This window comes from Prionailurus bengalensis, chromosome A3 (assembly GCF_016509475.1).
Source record: "Prionailurus bengalensis isolate Pbe53 chromosome A3, Fcat_Pben_1.1_paternal_pri, whole genome shotgun sequence".
Classification (NCBI taxonomy): Eukaryota; Metazoa; Chordata; class Mammalia; order Carnivora; family Felidae; genus Prionailurus; species Prionailurus bengalensis.
This window is the reverse complement of record NC_057354.1, coordinates 22341189-22359226: the sequence shown is the minus strand read 5'-3', so window position 1 is coordinate 22359226 and position 18038 is coordinate 22341189. Positions and strand designations below refer to the sequence as shown.

The window sequence follows — 18038 nt, the reverse complement described above, 5'->3', positions numbered from 1 at the left end:
TATTTTAATTTCTTTTTTTTTTAAGTTTATTTATTTATTTGTGTGTGAGAGAAAGAGCATGAGCAGGGGAGGGGGAGAGAGAGAGAAAGAGAGAGAAAACCCCAAACAGGCCCCATACTGTCATTGCAGAGCCCAGTGTAGGGCCCAAACACACAAACCGTGAGATCATGACCTGAGCTGAAATAGAGTCGGACACTTAACCAACCGAGCCATCCAGGCACCCCTTCATATCCTTTTTTTAATGTTTATTTATTTTTGAATGAGAGAGAGAGAGCACACGAGCAGGAGAGGGGCAGAGAAAGGAGACAAAGAATCTTAACTAAGGCCCTATGCCGTCAGCACAGAGCCTGATGTGGGGCTCGAACTCACAAACCATGAGATCACGACCTGAGCCAAAGTTTCAACTGAGCCACCCAGGCGCCCCTCCCCCTTATTTATTTTAAAGGACACGTGAAAAATCCTACTTTGTTTTCTTCTTTTAGTATATACCATCCAACCAATGCCAAAGAAGAGAAGAAGGGATGAGAATCAAGGAGTTGCTTTTTTTGTTTGTTTTTAGTTTATTTATTTATTTTGAAAGAGAAAACGAATCTCATGAATTGTGAGATCATGACCTGAGCCAAAATCAAGTCAGACGCTCAACCTAGTGAGCCACACCGGGAGCCCCACGGAGTTGCTTTTAAGCCTTGAGATTAAAGAGCTGGAAATCCTACCTGGCCGAGTCAGCTTTATTAAAATCATTGAAAACTCCTGTCCTAGGATCTTTTCATGCCTTTGCTCACCTTTATGAGGAAAACTTGGGTATGCCTGTAATTCTTGATGTATCAGCTGACTTGGTGATTTTCTTCTGTGTTTCACTCTAGCTCAGAGTTAAGATCTCCACTGAAGTTGGCATCACGAACGTTGATCTCTCCACTGTGGATAAGGATCAGAGCATCGCACCCAAAACCACCCGGTAGGTGGGGTACCTTCTGGGCACCGGGGAAGTCTAGGCTTGAGCTGAGAGGAGCACGCCCAGGCACTGATCCCCTCTGGATGCCATTTCTGGGTCAGCAATAATCCAGCTTGCACTCTAAATTAAAGAGGCTTCAATTTTGCTGGCACCGTGCCACACAGCATCCAAGCAGATTTGGGGTTGTCTCTACCAGCAGTTAGTCCACAATGGGATAGGGAGCATCTGAGTCTGAATCAACTATGTCACCAAGTATATTATTTAGTTCGGATGACTTTTTCTTAAAAAAGGCAAGACTTTCTCAACGAAGGAAGCAGTGTGTTTATATTTTGGTAATTTATCTTCATAGTCCTGAATTGGCTTTTAGTGGCCTCATGACTACTCCCTTTGGCTCACAGTGGGTCTGAAATTGGTTGGAAGCCTCAGAGGTCCTTAGAATTGAGATGGCAGATACCTAGCACTGGGGCTGTGAATTCCTTTCTCAAGTTTGTGGAAGGCATCACTAATCAGTCATAGCTTTTGTTCCTGTTGAACTCAGAATCTTTTCTAACACAACCTTCAAGGTCATCGTTGGCAGTTGATCAGAGCAGGCTGGGCACTATATGAAGCCTGTCAGCCCTCTTCCAGATTCTTGTTTTGGGGGGGCCCATCTAGACCTCTGGGTATAGTTTGGACCTCAACTTGACTGGGTGGATATATCTGCTAGAGAAAGTAGGTGAACCCTCAAGGCTGTTATGAAGACAGGAGATGTTAGCCAGGGCCTAGAAGCTAAACATTCACTCCTTTTAAGTCATGTGAAAAGGCTGGGCTTTCTGCTTCTGGCTTAGTTATTTTCATAGTGACACTGGAGATGAGAGCCCTGTTGAGAGTCCGTGGAAATAATGTAAGAGTGCCTTGCAAAGTTTAATACTCTATACAGATGAAGAGTTGGTATTCCTCACAAGTAAATATAAAGCCTAAGTATAAAATATAGTCAGGTGTGAACTTTATAACCATTTGGCTTGTTTTTTCCCATGGCCATCTTACCGCATCCCAGGAGATGGCTGGGAAAAGAATAGTTTTCTCATCAAGTCTGCCTTTTGAGAAAATAACTCTTTAAAACCCAACTTGAGGCAGAAAAGTAAATTGAAACTGTATCCATGAAAAAATACAGCATTAAAAAAAGAAAAAGTGATAAGTACCCGTCTTTCCTTTGCATCTCCTACCCCCTCATCTTCCAACCATGCACCCACATGCTGCTGACATCAATCCTGTGATTATTTCTCCTTGCCTGCTTGCCAGCCCAACTCTCTATTCCCCCCTGTAGCTGCAGAGGGACACGTGAGCCCCACTGGTACCTGACTTGGTTGAGCTGACATCCTTAGGTCCTTGAAGTGACAGCCTGGAGCGTCTGTGCATAGCATTTCCCCAGACCCCGATGAGAGTTTATCCTGTGCTTTTCTCAGTCCTGGCTCTCCTAGTCCGGTTTGCCCTCTGGCCACAGACAACTGTACTCCTGTCTGTCTGCAGCAGGGAAGTTTTCCAGTGGGGAGAGGGAGGATTAGGCAGTGAAGTTCAGTTTGTCTTTTTTATTCTGTTCTCAGAGACCTGCAGATCCTCTCCGAAGATTTACTGTATACATGTCTCTTTCAGGGTGACCTACCCAGCAAAAGCCAAGGGCACATTCATCGCGGACAGCCACCAGAACTTTGCTTTGTTCTTCCAGCTGGTAGATGTGAACACTGGTGCTGAACTCACCCCTCACCAGGTCAGGAAAAAGCCCAGGTGTTCCTCCTGGCCTGCAGCCTTACCATGCTCTAGAGTGTACGGCACGGTGTATAAAGTCCACACTCCCTTTCAGGTCTTCACTCTGGACCCTGATGGACTGGCACGTTTTCCCACATGGCACTGTCCCCACTCATACTGGTTGTAACTCTGAACGTGGCGGACACAGTTCTTTTTATTTTTATTTTTATATTTTTTAATGTTTATTTATTATCGAGAGACAGAGAGACACAGAGCATGAGCAGGGGAGGGGTAGAGAGAGGGGGAGACCTAGAATCCGAAGTAGGCTCCAGGCTCTGAGCTGTCAGCATAGAGCCCGACACTGGGCTCGAACCCACAAACTGGGAGATCATGACCTGAGCCAAAGTCAGTTGCTTAACCAACTGAGCCACCCAGGTGCCCCAACACAGTTGTTTTTAAAAGATCAGCTGGTATTGAGAAGATAAATTTAAGGCAAATTAGCGCTTAATTGAGGTTTTTTTCCTTTCTGAGGAAAAAAAAAACAACAAAACAGATTGAAATAATTTTGAAAAAGGAGAACCTAGGTAGGCCCAAAGGGTTTTTTTTTTTTAATTTTTTTTTTTCAACGTTTATTTATTTTTGGGACAGAGAGAGACAGAGCATGAACGGGGGAGGGGCAGAGAGAGAGGGAGACACAGAATCGGAAACAGGCTCCAGGCTCTGAGCCATCAGCCCAGAGCCTGACGCGGGGCTCGAACTCACGGGCCGCGAGATCGTGACCTGGCTGAAGTCGGACGCTTAACCGACTGCGCCACCCAGGCGCCCCATGGCCCAAAGGGTTTTGTACTGACTACAGCAGAGTTCCTCTTTTTAGGAATCTGAAGAATAGCCCTTTTTAACTCATGCTTAATTTGTATTAGAAAACAATAGCCTTCATTTTTGTTTTCCATATATAAAATCATGAGAATTATTATTTAAAAGATTTTCAGGGGCACCTGGGTGACTTAGTCAGTTAAGCATCCGACTTCAGCTCAGGTCATGATCTCCTGGTTTGTGGGTTCAAGCCTCGTGTCGGGCTCTGTGCTGACAGCTTAGAGCCTGGGAGCCTGCTTCGGATTCTGTGTCTCCCTCTCTCTCTGCCCTTACCTGCTGCTTGTGCTCTCTCTCTTTCTCTCTCTCTCAAAAATAAATAAACATTAAAAAAAAATTTTTTTTCAAACCATATACCCTTTCCCCAGAGAATCTGATATGGCCCCTTATCCTCTCAGACACCTTCTCCCTTGCCCCTATCATCCCCCTAGATTGAGAATAACTGCTCTTAGGCCTTCCCCATCCATGATAGTATTATAATGGGAAATTCCAGTAAATACTTTACTGAAAGAAAACAACATGGGACATAGGGGCCTTGGTTGAGATGTTTTGTGGAGATAGTTTAGCAAGAGCTGGCGGAGTCGAGTTTGTGCCGAGGGACAGCTTCAGAGCAGATGACTGAGGTGAGTGGATTTACTTGGAAACCTTCCTGCTTTCTGCTTCTTGTAGCTACAACTGCTGCACATGTGGCCAGGCTCCAGAGTGGCTGCCCCCAAGACCGCCACCCCTGGCACTTCTCTGCTCCTCTCCCCTCCACCCCCATGCTTCATGCTCCTCTCCCCTCCACCCCCATGCTTCAGAGAGCTCGGTCAGGACACTTAGCCATGGCTAACTGACTTTAAGCACTTCAGCCTCTCAACATTTCCGAGCTCCTTTTCCGAATGAAGTTTGCCAACCAAACAGCACAAGGGAAGAAAGAATATGAAGAGAAGAGATAATAAGATTAAACTGGTGGGATTAGGGCTGAGGCAGGGAATTAGTGAGGGAGTGTAACTTTAACTGAATACTTGTCTCATTTAAGATTCTGCTTTGGAACCGTGACATAGAGAACCCCCCCAGGTAGAGATGGCGTTGTGCAGGTGAACCTGGCTGCCACGTGCCCTTGGCTGTCACAGGAGGAAGGTCAGGCCTAAATCCCATTCTTGGCCAAGACTGCTGTAGTCAGGATACTTCACATCTCTGGGCCTTTTCTCTAAATACTTTGATGGTGGTTCCTCGTTGCCTACATGCAGAGTGACAAATGAGATTTACATTTTTTTCTGGGAGCCAGGGCTGAATTGCGTGAACATGGCAACTCATTTAATCCTTGGAACCTTCCAGCCTTGTTCAATTCTTTATTTTGAAACACCTGAAAGGAAAGCTCAGAGTGGATGTTAAGTTTGCTGCAGTTCTAATATGCAGAAGCCTTAGTTTCTTGTGCCATTGGGGGGATAAGGACTCGTACCATCACATGGGTGACAGTATCAGCTACTATTTGTCAACTAGCTAGCATATACCAGGTCTTGCGCTAAATGCTTTGCATTTATCATTGTGAATCTTTGCACAGGTACACCACATATAGAGGTTAATCGTTCTCTCATAAAGATGAGGAAATCAAGGCCTGAGGGGGTGAAGTGACCTGCTCACCTAAAAAGTAGTGGAATCAAATGTGTCTGTCTTCAGAGCCTGGGCTTTCTCTGTGACACCAGGCTGCTCTGCTTGGTTAGAACTCTGCCTTGCTATCAATCCTCAAGCCTCTTCTACTAAATCTTTAGCTAGAGGCACTAGGAAATTGAAAATGGGCCTCTTACAGTTCCACCTCATTTCCCTTCTTTTCACCCTCTGGTGAAGAAGTTAATTGGGCAGCAAAGTGGCCAAAAGGCTGGCAGGAAGAAGAAACTGTAGCAGCAGCAAAGGGCTTAAATCTTCCACAAACTGGGCATTCAGCCTCCATGTAGTTGAGAATTGGCTGGACCCCTAAGTTAAATATCTTAGACTAACAAAAAGTGATCTCTAATCTCTGAGCTGGGAACCAGAGTGGGATGGCCACTCCTTCCTCGCTCTTAGGCAGGTCTGGCACATCCCAGAGCTTCCACTGTGACAAAAGAGCCAATAGTCTGCTGCCTTGTTGATTTGGTGTTGGGTATGGAGGGAACTTTGAAATTATCAGATGAAAGGTTGTATTATTATTGTTCTACCCAGACATTTGTCCGACTCCATAACCAGAAGACTGGCCAGGAAGTAGTGTTTGTTGCTGAGCCAGACAGCAAGAACGTGTACAAGTTTGAACTGGATACTTCTGAGAGAAAGATCGAATTTGACTCTGCATCCGGCACCTACACTCTCTATTTGATCATCGGAGATGCCACTTTGAAGAACCCAATCCTTTGGAATGTGGTATGCCCTAATGCACCTTGACCTAGGCAAGAGTGGCTGTGCCACAGTCAGACAGAGACTGCTCTTTTTCAGGAACATGGCCTCTTTACCCTGGCCTTGCCTGTGCAGGGCAATAAATAGGCATGGTGAGGTGAGGGACCGTGTGCTGGTCCTAGGGGTATGCACATGGCCTGGCACATCGTAGGTGCTGGATAAATAGTGACTGAGTGAATGAATGAAGCATGAATTTGCCCTCGTGGGTCCTAGCAAATTTCTATAAAAGTTCCACTCGAAGGAAGTTTTCATTTTATAGCAAAGCACTATGGGGGATACATAGATGTAAGAGATAAAAGCCTGGTCTTTGAGATGTGGTATAGCCTCACAGGGTGGGGTGGGAAAGGGTAAGATTTGAATTTTGAAAATAATTCAGATGAATTCTAGAATATGCAAGATGCTAATAAACTATTAACCAATATTTGCATACTGTGTTATAGTTTACGTAGTGCTCTTCACCTCCATATCTCACATCTGATGGATGTGATGAGCGAAATACTTCTTGAAAGACAGCATTCGAGTGAGGGGTGGAAGAATTGCAGGGGTTTATCAGAATTGTATCTGGGGGCTGGGGAATGACCCGCAGAAGATGTTTTCGGTGAGGCCTGAGTGGGTCCATTTTGCTGGAGACCCTGCATCTGGTCAAGAGCAGTGGGTGGTGAGGTTGGAAAGGTAGCAGAGGCCAAACCCCAGGCCTTGAATGGCGGTCGCTCCCTCTGCAAGACAAAGGGGCGGCTGCATTTCTTTGCGTTGTATTCAGAGCCTTTTTTCTTCTCCTGGACTTCGGGCTGCTTTTTGTACGAGAGCACATTTTCATTTCTTTTTTCTGTGACTAAATCACACTTCCCAGGGACACCAGCAGTTTCTGATTGCAACTGTAACAGCCTGAATACCAGCTGGGATTTTTGTATTAAGCAGCTCTGTGGGGCTCACCAGACCAGTAGAAAATTGAAATTCTAGCTCTAAAAAGCAGTTTCAACAAATACTTATTATTTTGTTCTTGACATTTTTACTGCCTCAGTTGTCAGCTAATAGATCAGAAGTGATTAGACTGCTAGGAGCTGTTTTCAGTTATGGGCCTGCATGTGAGTTAGGGCACGCTACCCTGTTTCAACCCCTTCTCTACCCTGTGCCTTTAAAAGCTGTCTAACTTATTTTTTTAGGCTGATGTGGTCATCAAGTTCCCTGAAGAAGATGCTCCATCCACTGTCCTGTCCAAGAACCTTTTCACCCCCAAACAGGAAATTCAGGTATAGGGAGCCTAAGGGCTCTCCCACTAAACATGGAGGAGATAACGTAAAATGGGCACAACGAGAGAGGGCAGCGAATGCCTGAACTGTGGCTCTGGGATCTCCTTTAACCTGTTTACACGATATTTTATAGTTTTGGCTTCACCACACTGCAAATTAAACGGGACAAATATCAGCGCCAACCTAGAACTTGAAAAAACAGGCTCAAAGAGCCCAGTGACCAGCTCCCTGAAAGCAGATAGTTGGACACAGAATCAGAGTCTGTTTTTCCTAAACATTCAGGAGGCTCAGCCTTCAGTTGACAGCTACAGGACCGATGGGTTTGGCATTCTTCCTCTCTGCTCCTCCAGAAATCAGGGCTATTGGGGCCTATAGGTGGAAAACTCAACTGGGTGGGAGCATAGGGCTTTCCTCCCCCAGGCAATCCTCTCTCCAGGGATTCATCATCCATGCACACAGTTAGCAATCTCTGCCCAGCCCAGCTCAGCTCCACAGGACTGTTGTGAGAATCAAAATAAGTAACTGATCAAGGAAGGAAGGCTTTGAAAAGTCTCTAAAACATTTTACAAAATAAACATAAAAGTATAGTAATTGTTAAGCAGTTTGAGCCATTGGTTAAGGAGACTGAGGTGGACGCACTCAGTGGACTATTTTGCAGTCCTAAGAAATGATCATACTGTAGTAATGTGGAAACTATTCACACCACATCTGAATGAATGTCGAGATGTTCCAAGCAGACTGCTTACTCTTGTTTCACTATTTAAAAAAAGGACAAGGGTCCAAAGGGTGTAAGTAGTAGGATTCTTCTTTGAAATCCTCCTAATGTTGATACAGCATTGTTTAAGATTGTAAAATGCAGTTAAATAGAAGGTACAACTGTGAGGATGAAGGGTGCTGACTGATCTGCCATAGACGGTGTTAGAGATCCCTTAATGGTAGTGGCAGCAAAGAGGAACTGAGGTGAAAATTTGGGAACAGGACTCCCAGGTGGTGTTGCCTCATCCTGGAGCTGGGTTGGCTGGACATTGGCAAGGAAAGACAGACATGAGTCTGTGCATTGGAAGAAAGACTGAAAAGAAGTTAAATTTGCACATGTTAGAGCTTACAAAGCACGGTCAGATGCCCTATCGCATTTGGTCTTTACAGCCACCTTGCAAACCTAATAGGATGGTCATTGCCCTCCCATGCCCGATTTTCCAGTTAGAAACTGAGGCAAAAAGTTGGTAAAGCAACTTGCCCCTCTACTTGGGCCCAAATAGAAGTCTTCTGGACCCCTAGTCCATCACTGACCCTGCTGGGTGACACTGTCTAGATGAGCCTCCCAAAGATCTTCATACAGAGATTCTCAGAACAAAGCAAAACAAAGAAATACCAGAGCAGTGCTTGCCCAGCTTTCTGGTTCCAATTCTGGAAATCAGGCAGAACAAGGAAGAGAGAAGGTTCATTTAGGGCTTCCTTAGAGCCATGGGCTGGATGCAGAAGGGGTGAGTTATGGTTGGAACCATCAGTAGTGAAACTCTTTTACAGTGAGTGAGGTTACCACCAGTTAGCTAACTTAAGTGGGGCAGTAATATATGATAGTGCCACCCTAGGAACCCAGAAGCATTATGAAAGCCAGAGTCCTGCCTTGGATATATCATCCAAACCATCCATATACCTGGGCACCCTCTCTGACACTAAGCAAAATGCCACTGAATGGGTTGCATTTTCTAACCTCTAAACGGCAGTGAGTCTTTGCGAGAAAAAGAGGGTTGCCCAAGTAGTGAGCTGGGACTGGTGTCTTTGGAAAGAGGCCTCTGGGATTAGAAGCCAGCATTGAGAAGAGGCAGAAGCCCAGTGTCCTCTCACTTCCAGGAGGGTTTAGCCTCTGGGAAGCATTTCTTCTTCTTGACTGTCATTGGCATTTTGGTTCCTGGTATACATGGCAGCCCCTGCGGGGAAGGGCACATTCTTAAATACTCTTGGTATGTCCTCTTTTGGCAGCACCTGTTCCGAGAGCCTGAGAAGAGGCCCCCCACCGTGGTGTCCAATACGTTCACAGCCCTGATCCTCTCGCCCTTGCTCCTGCTCTTTGCTCTGGTGAGTAGCTGTAATTAGCATGGGCAGCGTGTGTCTGGCGCCAGACTCAGCAGATGTAGCTGTTCTAAAGGAGGCTTTGTGCTCTGGCCTCCGCACAGCTCTGAAGGGGTCCAGCAGCTGTGACCTGAACCGATGGTCAAAAAATTTTAGAATAACTGAAATTCCCCACTGTGGGGAACAGCCAACTGATCCATAAACGAGAGGCATGAGAAAGTACCTTATAGCCACTAAAAAATGATAAAAGTGTATGGACTGGGATAGTCTGCAGGAGTGTTCAGATGAGGTCAAGTGTGAAGAAGGCAAGGCCCAATGCTGATAGCTATATAAGAAGAGAGTACAGGGGCGCCTGGGTGGCGCAGTCGGTTAAGCGTCCGACTTCAGCCAGGTCACGATCTCGCAGTCCGTGAGTTCGAGCCCCGCGTCGGGCTCTGGGCTGATGGCTCAGAGCCTGGAGCCTGTTTCCGATTCTGTGTCTCCCTCTCTCTCTGCCCCTCCCCCGTTCATGCTCTGTCTCTCTCTGTCCCAAAAGTAAATAAACGCTGAAAAAAAAAAATTAAAAAAAAAAAAAAAGAGTACAGAGGGATACCTGGGTGGCTCAGTCGGTTTAGTGTCTGACTCTTGATTTCAGCTCAGGTCATGATAACACAGTTCATGATATCGAACTCTGCGTTGTGTGTCGGGCTCTGCGCTGATAGCTCGGAGCCCGCTTGGGATTCTCTCTCTCTCCCCTGCTGTTTCTCTCTCTCTCTCTCAATAAACAAGTAAGTAAGTAAATAAATAAATAAAATTTTTTTTTTTTTAAAGATAACAACAGAGAACAGAGGCTGTGCCTTTCAGTGAACCTAAAACCATAAACAACCCAAAACCCTCATAAAAGCAAGTGTTAAATAAATTATGGTACATCCATATGATGGAATAATATGCACTTTATTAAAAGAATATAGGGGCGCCTGGGTGGCGCAGTCGGTTAAGCGTCCGACTTCAGCCAGGTCACGATCTCGCGGTCCGGGAGTTCGAGCCCCGCGTCGGGCTCTGGGCTGATGGCTCAGAGCCTGGAGCCTGTTTCCGATTCTGTGTCTCCCTCTCTCTCTGCCCCTCCCCCGTTCATGCTCTGTCTCTCTCTGTCCCAAAAATAAAAATAAACGTTGAAAAAAAAATTAAAAAAATAAAAGAATATATAGATTTGTATGCTGGTATTGACAAGATTGCCAAGATGTACTGGGTGAAGAAGGCCAGGGGTAGAAGAGTATATTTAGTATGGTCCTCTTTGTAAAAACCTTGAAAAGGCATTATCTGTTAGTGTGGGTCATCTCTAAGGAGAGGACCTTTTAGGGAGTATAAAGGAAGGAAATTTTTATACTTCAGTGTACTGTTTGAATTTTTTTTTAATAATTTTCTTTTGGTCTCTTTACAAATTATAAATATAAGAAGCATATCCTCGAAGTTCAGAGAATTTTGATAACTGTATGGAAAACTCATTAGATCTTACTTCTGGAAAGTTAGCTGCCTGTGTTTCTAATTTATTCATTGATTTTAGTAAAGGAATTATTGGTCAGTCTAAATCTGGAAGGCATGGCACAATCTTTCAGAAACCAGACTAAGGGTATGGGCACCTGTTCTCATGAGTGATCAGAATTTCAAAAGGCATGGAACCCACAGCAGGAGTGTGCACCCTACCGGCTGCCAAGGGTCTTATCTTACCAGTACTTAGAGGAATTAGCCTGAGTGCCAGTTACTTCATCATAAATGCGGTCTGTGACCTTTCAGCTTTGTGGTTTCACCTGCTTTGAAATAGAAGAGTTTGCAGTCATTAAAAAGGATGTTCAGGTTTGAGTTACTCGAGCACATTTGAGAGCAGGTGTAGGAATGCCTTCCTAAAGAGAAAAGGGAACAATTTTTTTCCTGAGGACTTATAATAGGATGGCTGTCACTTGGAAAAATTTCCTGTCCTTCAAGTATACATGAACTTTTAAGCCCTTGGGGCTGTTCATTGGATTAGCATTGACGTAGCATGTGTTGCCTTCCCTTTCAAGTTCTAATGTCTTTTTAATTTATCTCTCCCCATCGTTCAGTGGATCCGGATTGGTGCCAATGTCTCCAACTTCACTTTTGCTCCAAGCACGATCATCTTTCACCTGGGACATGCTGGTAAGCACTCTAGGCTGCTAATTCCATTTAGCCTCCTCTGACATTTTGCCTGCCCATGCAAAAGCCCTGTTAAGTAGACCCACAACCTATTAACTATAATGACTTAATAGCATAACATTTCCCTCTTCCTCCTGGCCTTTTAGGACAGTTAATATGATGATAAACCTGTTTGGTCCATCAGCGTAGAACAGCTGTCATTATATTGGGTTTCATTGTGCTAGGCTGCTGTTGGCTGGCCATTTACCCATACTTAATAGCCCTGTTCATTTCCAGAGATTACTCACTTGCCGTAGCTTTACATTGAGCCATCTTCCTGTTTGAAGAGCATTAATGCAGTTTCCAAAGGTTATCTTTCCCCACCATATCGATCTTCACGTTTGTTGGCGGCTGGGTCTGGACAGTAATAGAAAACAGTTTCTTCCACAGTTGGCCACACTGTCCCGTGTTATTCTCTTGAGAACTTAGGACCTAAACATAACAAGACGGTAAATTCACAAACCAGCTAAGCGTTTGAGACGTTTGACCCTGTTGGATCTGTGGCGCCTTGCATTTCACTGAGATTTCAGTATTCTCTGATTTCGTTGACGCTTTGGGGAGTCACCCTCTGTGCATCCATAGTGTGTGATTCTGTAGCGGTCCACAGATGAATCAGTTAAAATTCTAGGCAAATGTGTGTCTGTGTTTTTCTCAGGGAAGAGGGAGTTTGTAACTTTGATCAGATTCTCACAGTGGTCCGTGACCTCAGAAACAGTTAAGAACCCCTGCCGTAGTTCATCCGTCATCTTTCTGGGCAAAATTGACAGGATGACCTTTCTCACCAGCCTAGTTACTGGGTTTGATGATAGTCCTCCTGAGTGAAGCTGAGACTAGAACCTGAATATAAATTTGTTTAGAGCCATGACTTTTCTTGCCAGAGTGTTTTTTGTGCACATTCCCTCATTTGATTTTCATCACAGCTGTGATGTGGGTGCCCAGGGCAGGAGTTAGGATCCTCCCTGTTCAACAAGTGAGAGAATGTAGGCTCAGAGAAATGGAAGCGGCTAGGCAAGGAAGAGCCTGGACCAGAACCCAGGGCTCCCAGTGCCCAGGCCTGAGCCCTTTTCATTAAACCTTCTTCCTCAGTGCTTCCTGCTTCCTTCCTACTCACACTGGCAAAATCCCCTTAATAATCTTTTTTTCATAGAAAGGAAATTATTCATTTATATAACCCTGCATGCTTTCATTCAGAATTTAAAAAATAAAATGAATGCCAAATATAGTATCATAGTAATGCTTTAAAAAAAAACCCAACAAAAATAAAAAACCTACGTTAGAGGAAATAGATGTGAGCTGGAACATGGAACCGGATAGTTTAGGTAGCTGACATCTGATTTTTACCTCTGAATTTCTCGGTAGCCAAGGTAAGTATATTGAGTTAATTTTCTGGCACCAGATAAAAGGAATAAAATGAGCTGGTCTAGAAATAGAGACCTCTTCAGAGTCCAGCAGTTTAATTGGCTGTCATTACATCTGTTCCTGTAGCCATGCTGGGGCTCATGTATGTCTACTGGACTCAGCTCAACATGTTCCAGACCCTGAAGTACCTGGCCATCTTGGGCAGCGTGACGTTCCTGGCTGGCAATCGGATGCTGGCCCAGCAGGCAATCAAGAGGTAAGGCTGAGGATGGGCCAGGGACTCAGAGTGGGATTAGAAATATTTTTGTCAGCTCTGCTCACCCAGCTCTTTGAACAAGGGTATGTGGCAGAACGATTCGTATCCTTAGGGGCAAGTGTGACACCTTAATCCAGCCTTTTAAGTCCGAAAGGGGCCTTGGTGATCAGTTTTAAATGTATTAAAACCACAGTGATTTATGCCCTGACACATTAGAACAAGGGAAGAAAATAATTGCTTTATGAAGATTAAAATGGATTAGAACATGTGTGGCAGAAGATCGTTGTTAATGTGCTGGCTGTATAAAAATGTTCTCTACTCGCCACGGGGAATCCTATTCTGTCCTCCTCCCATGCCCCAGAGCTAATCCTCTATAACCCCTGGCAGACTCACGGAGCGTTTCCTCCTAAGTGTGAGGTCCACGCTCTTCCCATCCCATCCCACCCCCACCCCCAACTGCCACAGGTTTTAAGAAGCCTCTAACAGGGAGCCCTGCTCGGTAGCCTGTACCACGTCCCTGAGAACCAGACAACCTTAGGTTCACACAAACGGTCAGATCTCAGCACGGCAGCAGCTTGCTGGCAGCTTGATTTTCGAACCTGGATTAGAAGCAAATTTAAATGTCACATAGGTGTTTCTCATTGATTTGACTTTATTAGAACTTGGGTGATTTGAGCCACGGAAAGGTCGGTAAGAAAAGGTCAGAATTGCTTTCACCTTTGGAAGTTAACATTTTCAGATGTGCCCTGCTTTCTCCTCTCCAGGACTTTTGCTGTAAGAATGTAACTCAATAGTGTTGTGCCCTCCAACATGGCTGCCAATTAAGTTGGGCAGATCAGAGAGGCTTTCTCAGAGACCATTAGTAGGCGGGAGAGCCACCTGTCTCATCCCTGCCTGAGTCGCCATTGTGCGCTGAGTGCCTCGCCTCGTGGAGACCTGGCCCCGAGGTGCTCCCTCACTTCCCACGTTCCACCAGAGCTTCCCTTAGCACCGGCAGTGGCAGCTGGTTCATTTCTCTGCCCTTCCAGGAGCCTTAACTTGGCAGCTATGCATCGCATCTGAGAAAGAGCCAGGGACTCAGCTGTTTTTTCTAAGCAGAGCCCTGTTCCCTTGCAGCAGCCAGTCCAGGCCCCAGGGTGCCAAAAGGCTGTGCTCTGTTGAGTTCTCTCTTTTCTGGAAGTTGCCCACACAAGATGTACAAATCAGGGGAGTAGTGGACTGGAAACCATTTGATTTAGATCCTGTTTAGCAGGAGTTCCTAATCTGAAATCCTAAAATTGTGTACATTTTCTGGGGAGAGAGACCATGGTCCTCATCCCCTCTCCAGAATGTGTGCACACGGACATGCACGCACCCTCATACAGAAAGTTCTGCTGTGAGTCCTAGAACAAACTCTGCCACTGGGGGAGTCACGGACCCTAATGGAAGCTCTGGTTGGGTGTTTGCCATTTCTTTTCTCAAGCTTATTTCTCTTCCCACTGTCCTTTCTTGATTCTCAAACCCTCTTTCCTTTGGCAGGATCGCTGCAGAGCAGAGCAGTAGATTGGCAAAATATAGGACACTACGGTAAAGATGAAGGGTGGACTCATCCCAGAAGCAGGGCCCCTTTCCCATCTTGCCCACCTCATGCATGTCAGTTTTTTATCTGATGTTCAGCCCACTCGTTCCTCCCCACCTTCCCCAAGCCAAAGCTGAATTCTGGGGCCATTTTTGAACTTAGTGGATCAGGGCAATAAACCAAAACTCCCTGAGTGAGCCCAACTGATAGGGTAATTTGACCTGGCTTTGGCTGCATTAGACTCCATCCTCCCTTATGCCCATGGGGTATTTGATAGACAGCAGCCCCTTTCTCGATGAGGAAAGCAGAGTTGAGGATAAGACAGATGCAACCTTGGACTTCTTGAAAGGGGACCCCGTTCAGAACATCTCACTTCATTAAATGATGGTCCCATGGCAAATCCTGGCACACCTTGTCACTGTTTCTAGGCCTGTTTGTAACACTGATCTTTGGTTGGGCCAAACAGTGTGGTTTGGTGAGATTCTCTGTTACGAAGGACTAATGGCCATAGCTCAAAGCCAGCATCAGAACCCCAGTTTCTAGAAGTCAGGGTGTAGTTCAGGGCTGATCCCTGTGTGACTAAAATGTCAAGTGAAATATCACCCATTTTCCTAGGTATTAATCCTAGGATGAGGATGGAGGTGAAAGCAAGGTGAAGGGAGGGAAGGAGAGAAAGTATGCGCTTCATTGATCAGTTCCTCTAGACTAGGGATCAGGAAAAGTTCTCTGGAAAGATAGTATTTTAGGCTTTGCAGACCATATGGTCTCCGTCACAGCTACTCAACTCTGTCACTATAATGTGAAAGCAGCCGTAGACTAAACAAATGAGCATGGCTGTGTTCCAATAAAACTTTATTTACAAAAACAGGTGGTGGGCTGGATTTGGCCCATGGGGCATCATTTGCTGACACCTGTACTAGGCCAACATATATAGAGAAGGAAAGTATTTGAATTTTCAAGTCATGTTCCCTGATCCCTTGCCTTGGAAGTGGCTTCCCTGCCAAGGCAGCAGAACCATCTAATTTTTAATCCTCTGCAGATCAGGGAGATCAACAAAAGCATGGAATGTAGAGCCTTTTCACTGATGTGTGAACATAAGCTGGCACATCTAATCCTCAACACAAAGACTGCGTTTGTCCTGGTTTTGTTGTTTTGGGTTTAATTGAGGTACAATTTATATCCAGTAAAAGTTGCCCTTTTTGAGTACAATCTGAATGTTGACAAATTACACAGTCGTGTAAATAGCACCTCAGTCAAGGTATAGACTATTTCTACACTCCAGAAAGTTCCCCTGTGTAGTCAGTCCCTTGTGTCCTCCCCCATTCCTTAACATACCCAGTTGATTTTGTCCGCATTAGAGTTGTTCTGAGATTTTACTTTCAGAACTAGTCCTTTCTGCTAAATATTGAGCTCTTTAATTCTTGAAAATAACTCTGGATTGATTTTTTTTTTCTTGCTATTTAGATAGTCTACCCTCATGCTGCTGCTACCCCCAAATCACACTGCTTGAGAGAGAGGAAAGATGCTTGATCATGTGGACGTTTGGGACTTCAGAGGTCGGGGCCTAGTATTTTAAAGGAAAGTCTGTGGTAGCTAAGTGCTTTTGATCTGAGGACAGACATCGATTTGATGAGGCACAATAGAGGCTGTACCTTCTTAGCCAAAACGGAGGCTGGTGGGCCGCTGCCCTTTCAGCTCCTCCTGTTTCATACTCACGCTCTCCTCTCCTCATGGTCGTTCCGGAGCACACACGTTCTAGTGCACCTGGGAACCTCTGCATGTTGGCAGGGGATTAGGGGCACTCACTTCAGCCTTCAGGATTAGTTCTGTGCCTGTGTGTGTGTCCCCTGGAACTGTGGATTAATCGGTTTGGAGCCTACCATTCTGCAAGACTTCATCGCCATCGCGTCAGCCCTCACCACTGGGTAGAACTGCCCGCTAAGGACGGCGTGCGTGTCGGCGCGGTGCCTCTGCCTGCCGGAGCTGCCCGAAACACCTGTTTGCTGCTTCACCCTCCTACCTGCACAGCAGCTGTCTAGATTGTCATTTCCGTTCTCACGTTTCCCCTCAGTTCGTAGAGTCGAGGGTAGGGCAGCCATGGGGAAAGAAGGAATAAGAGATAGAGAGGTTTTTGTCTCCTCTTAGAGTTTTTCTGTGAGCTGAGTTCCATTTTTGAGAATCGTTCTTAGGTTTAGACACTGAGGCTGACCATTGGCAAGAACACGACTGGAGACCTGCATGGCAGGAGTATGGTGCGGGTTTCTGTCCTGAGTGGCCGGAATGTCATCGTCCAAGCTACGTGAGGGCCCGTGCTGGTTGGCGGTCCCGGAGCGTGGGAAATTGAAGATGGACATTCTTTAGGCTTTCCTTTTTCTTCCCCTAGTTGAAATTTACACTGTCTTTCTGGCCTTGCACTGTGAGAGGTGTGCCTGGAATTACCTCATGTCAGAGCTCCACATGCCACTTTCTTTCCTAGTCGTCAGGTTTGCGCTGTTGTTCGTATTTATGTTATCATCAGCTTTTGCTGGAACTAGTGGTCTCACAATCTCTTGTGAAATGAGATGGGGGACAAATAAATACAATTAATAGATTAATGATTATTCCTATATAAATAGGAATATATAAATAGGATCTTAAAACGGCAGAGAACCTTGGGTCTCTCTGTTGTCACCAGTTAGGAACTGTAACAGCGAACTGAAACCTTCAGTAATTGGGTGTTTGTCTCCATTTTCTTTCAGAACAGCACATTAGTGCCAGAAGAAGGAAAGAAATTTTGCAAGCTGAGATGAATATCAAGAAAAGGAGTCAAGAACAATTCACAGTTCGTAAAGAGGAATGAAGAAACTTTATTTAAACAAAAAAAAGTCAGAATTGTGGTTATACGTTTGCTTGTTGTTTTTCTATTTCCCCGACACAGAGCGCACACCTGTGAGCCCAAATATCCTGTTTCTTTGGCATGGCGCCTTAGCAAGAGGCTGTGAATATTCCTAACTTAGCCAGATGTTGCATTTGAAAAGTTGAAATTTGTAATTAATCTGTTTTGGAATAAAGAGAATAACAGGAACAACGGCCCGATCGAGAGTTTGTTCTAGTACTTTGGGGCTGGTGGGATCCCCGGGGCACATAACATGAGGACTTAGTTGGGAAGTATTGTTGACGAGCTGGCCAGGGTGTTTCTCCAGGCCTTTTTACTTTAGTCCTTTTTGCCTCTTTCCTAACAGGACTGAGAATTGCCTGGAAAAGTGGGCATTTTTTCTTCTCTAGTAGTGGGCACCATCTGTCTGCAAAGGAACCCTGTTGATATCTGAAGGCCCCTCTGCTTTTGCCTTCAAAGTATGGGCTTGGCATGCAGTGGGGAAGGGGAGGAATTGTCTTAAAAGGAGGCGGGCCACATGA

General features: G+C 45.4%; 1 protein-coding gene across 2 annotated transcripts in view; it reads left to right on the top strand.

The window, feature by feature from the left end:
* RPN2 (ribophorin II) overlaps positions 1-17706 on the top strand; it is a 60473-nt gene extending 42767 nt beyond the window's left edge. Inside the window, exons 10-18 of one of the 2 annotated variants that reach the window (XM_043602414.1) lie at positions 864-955; positions 2585-2699; positions 5729-5923; positions 7120-7206; positions 9190-9285; positions 11358-11433; positions 12955-13084; positions 14603-14650; positions 17381-17706. In XM_043602414.1, coding sequence (XP_043458349.1) covers positions 864-955; positions 2585-2699; positions 5729-5923; positions 7120-7206; positions 9190-9285; positions 11358-11433; positions 12955-13084; positions 14603-14650; positions 17381-17393 — 852 coding nt within the window. In that variant the 3' untranslated portion in view covers positions 17394-17706. The remainder of the gene's footprint in view (positions 1-863; positions 956-2584; positions 2700-5728; positions 5924-7119; positions 7207-9189; positions 9286-11357; positions 11434-12954; positions 13085-14602; positions 14651-17380) is intronic. The other variant, XM_043602415.1, reaches the window with a different exon arrangement.
* Positions 17707-18038: the final 332 nt, after the last annotated feature.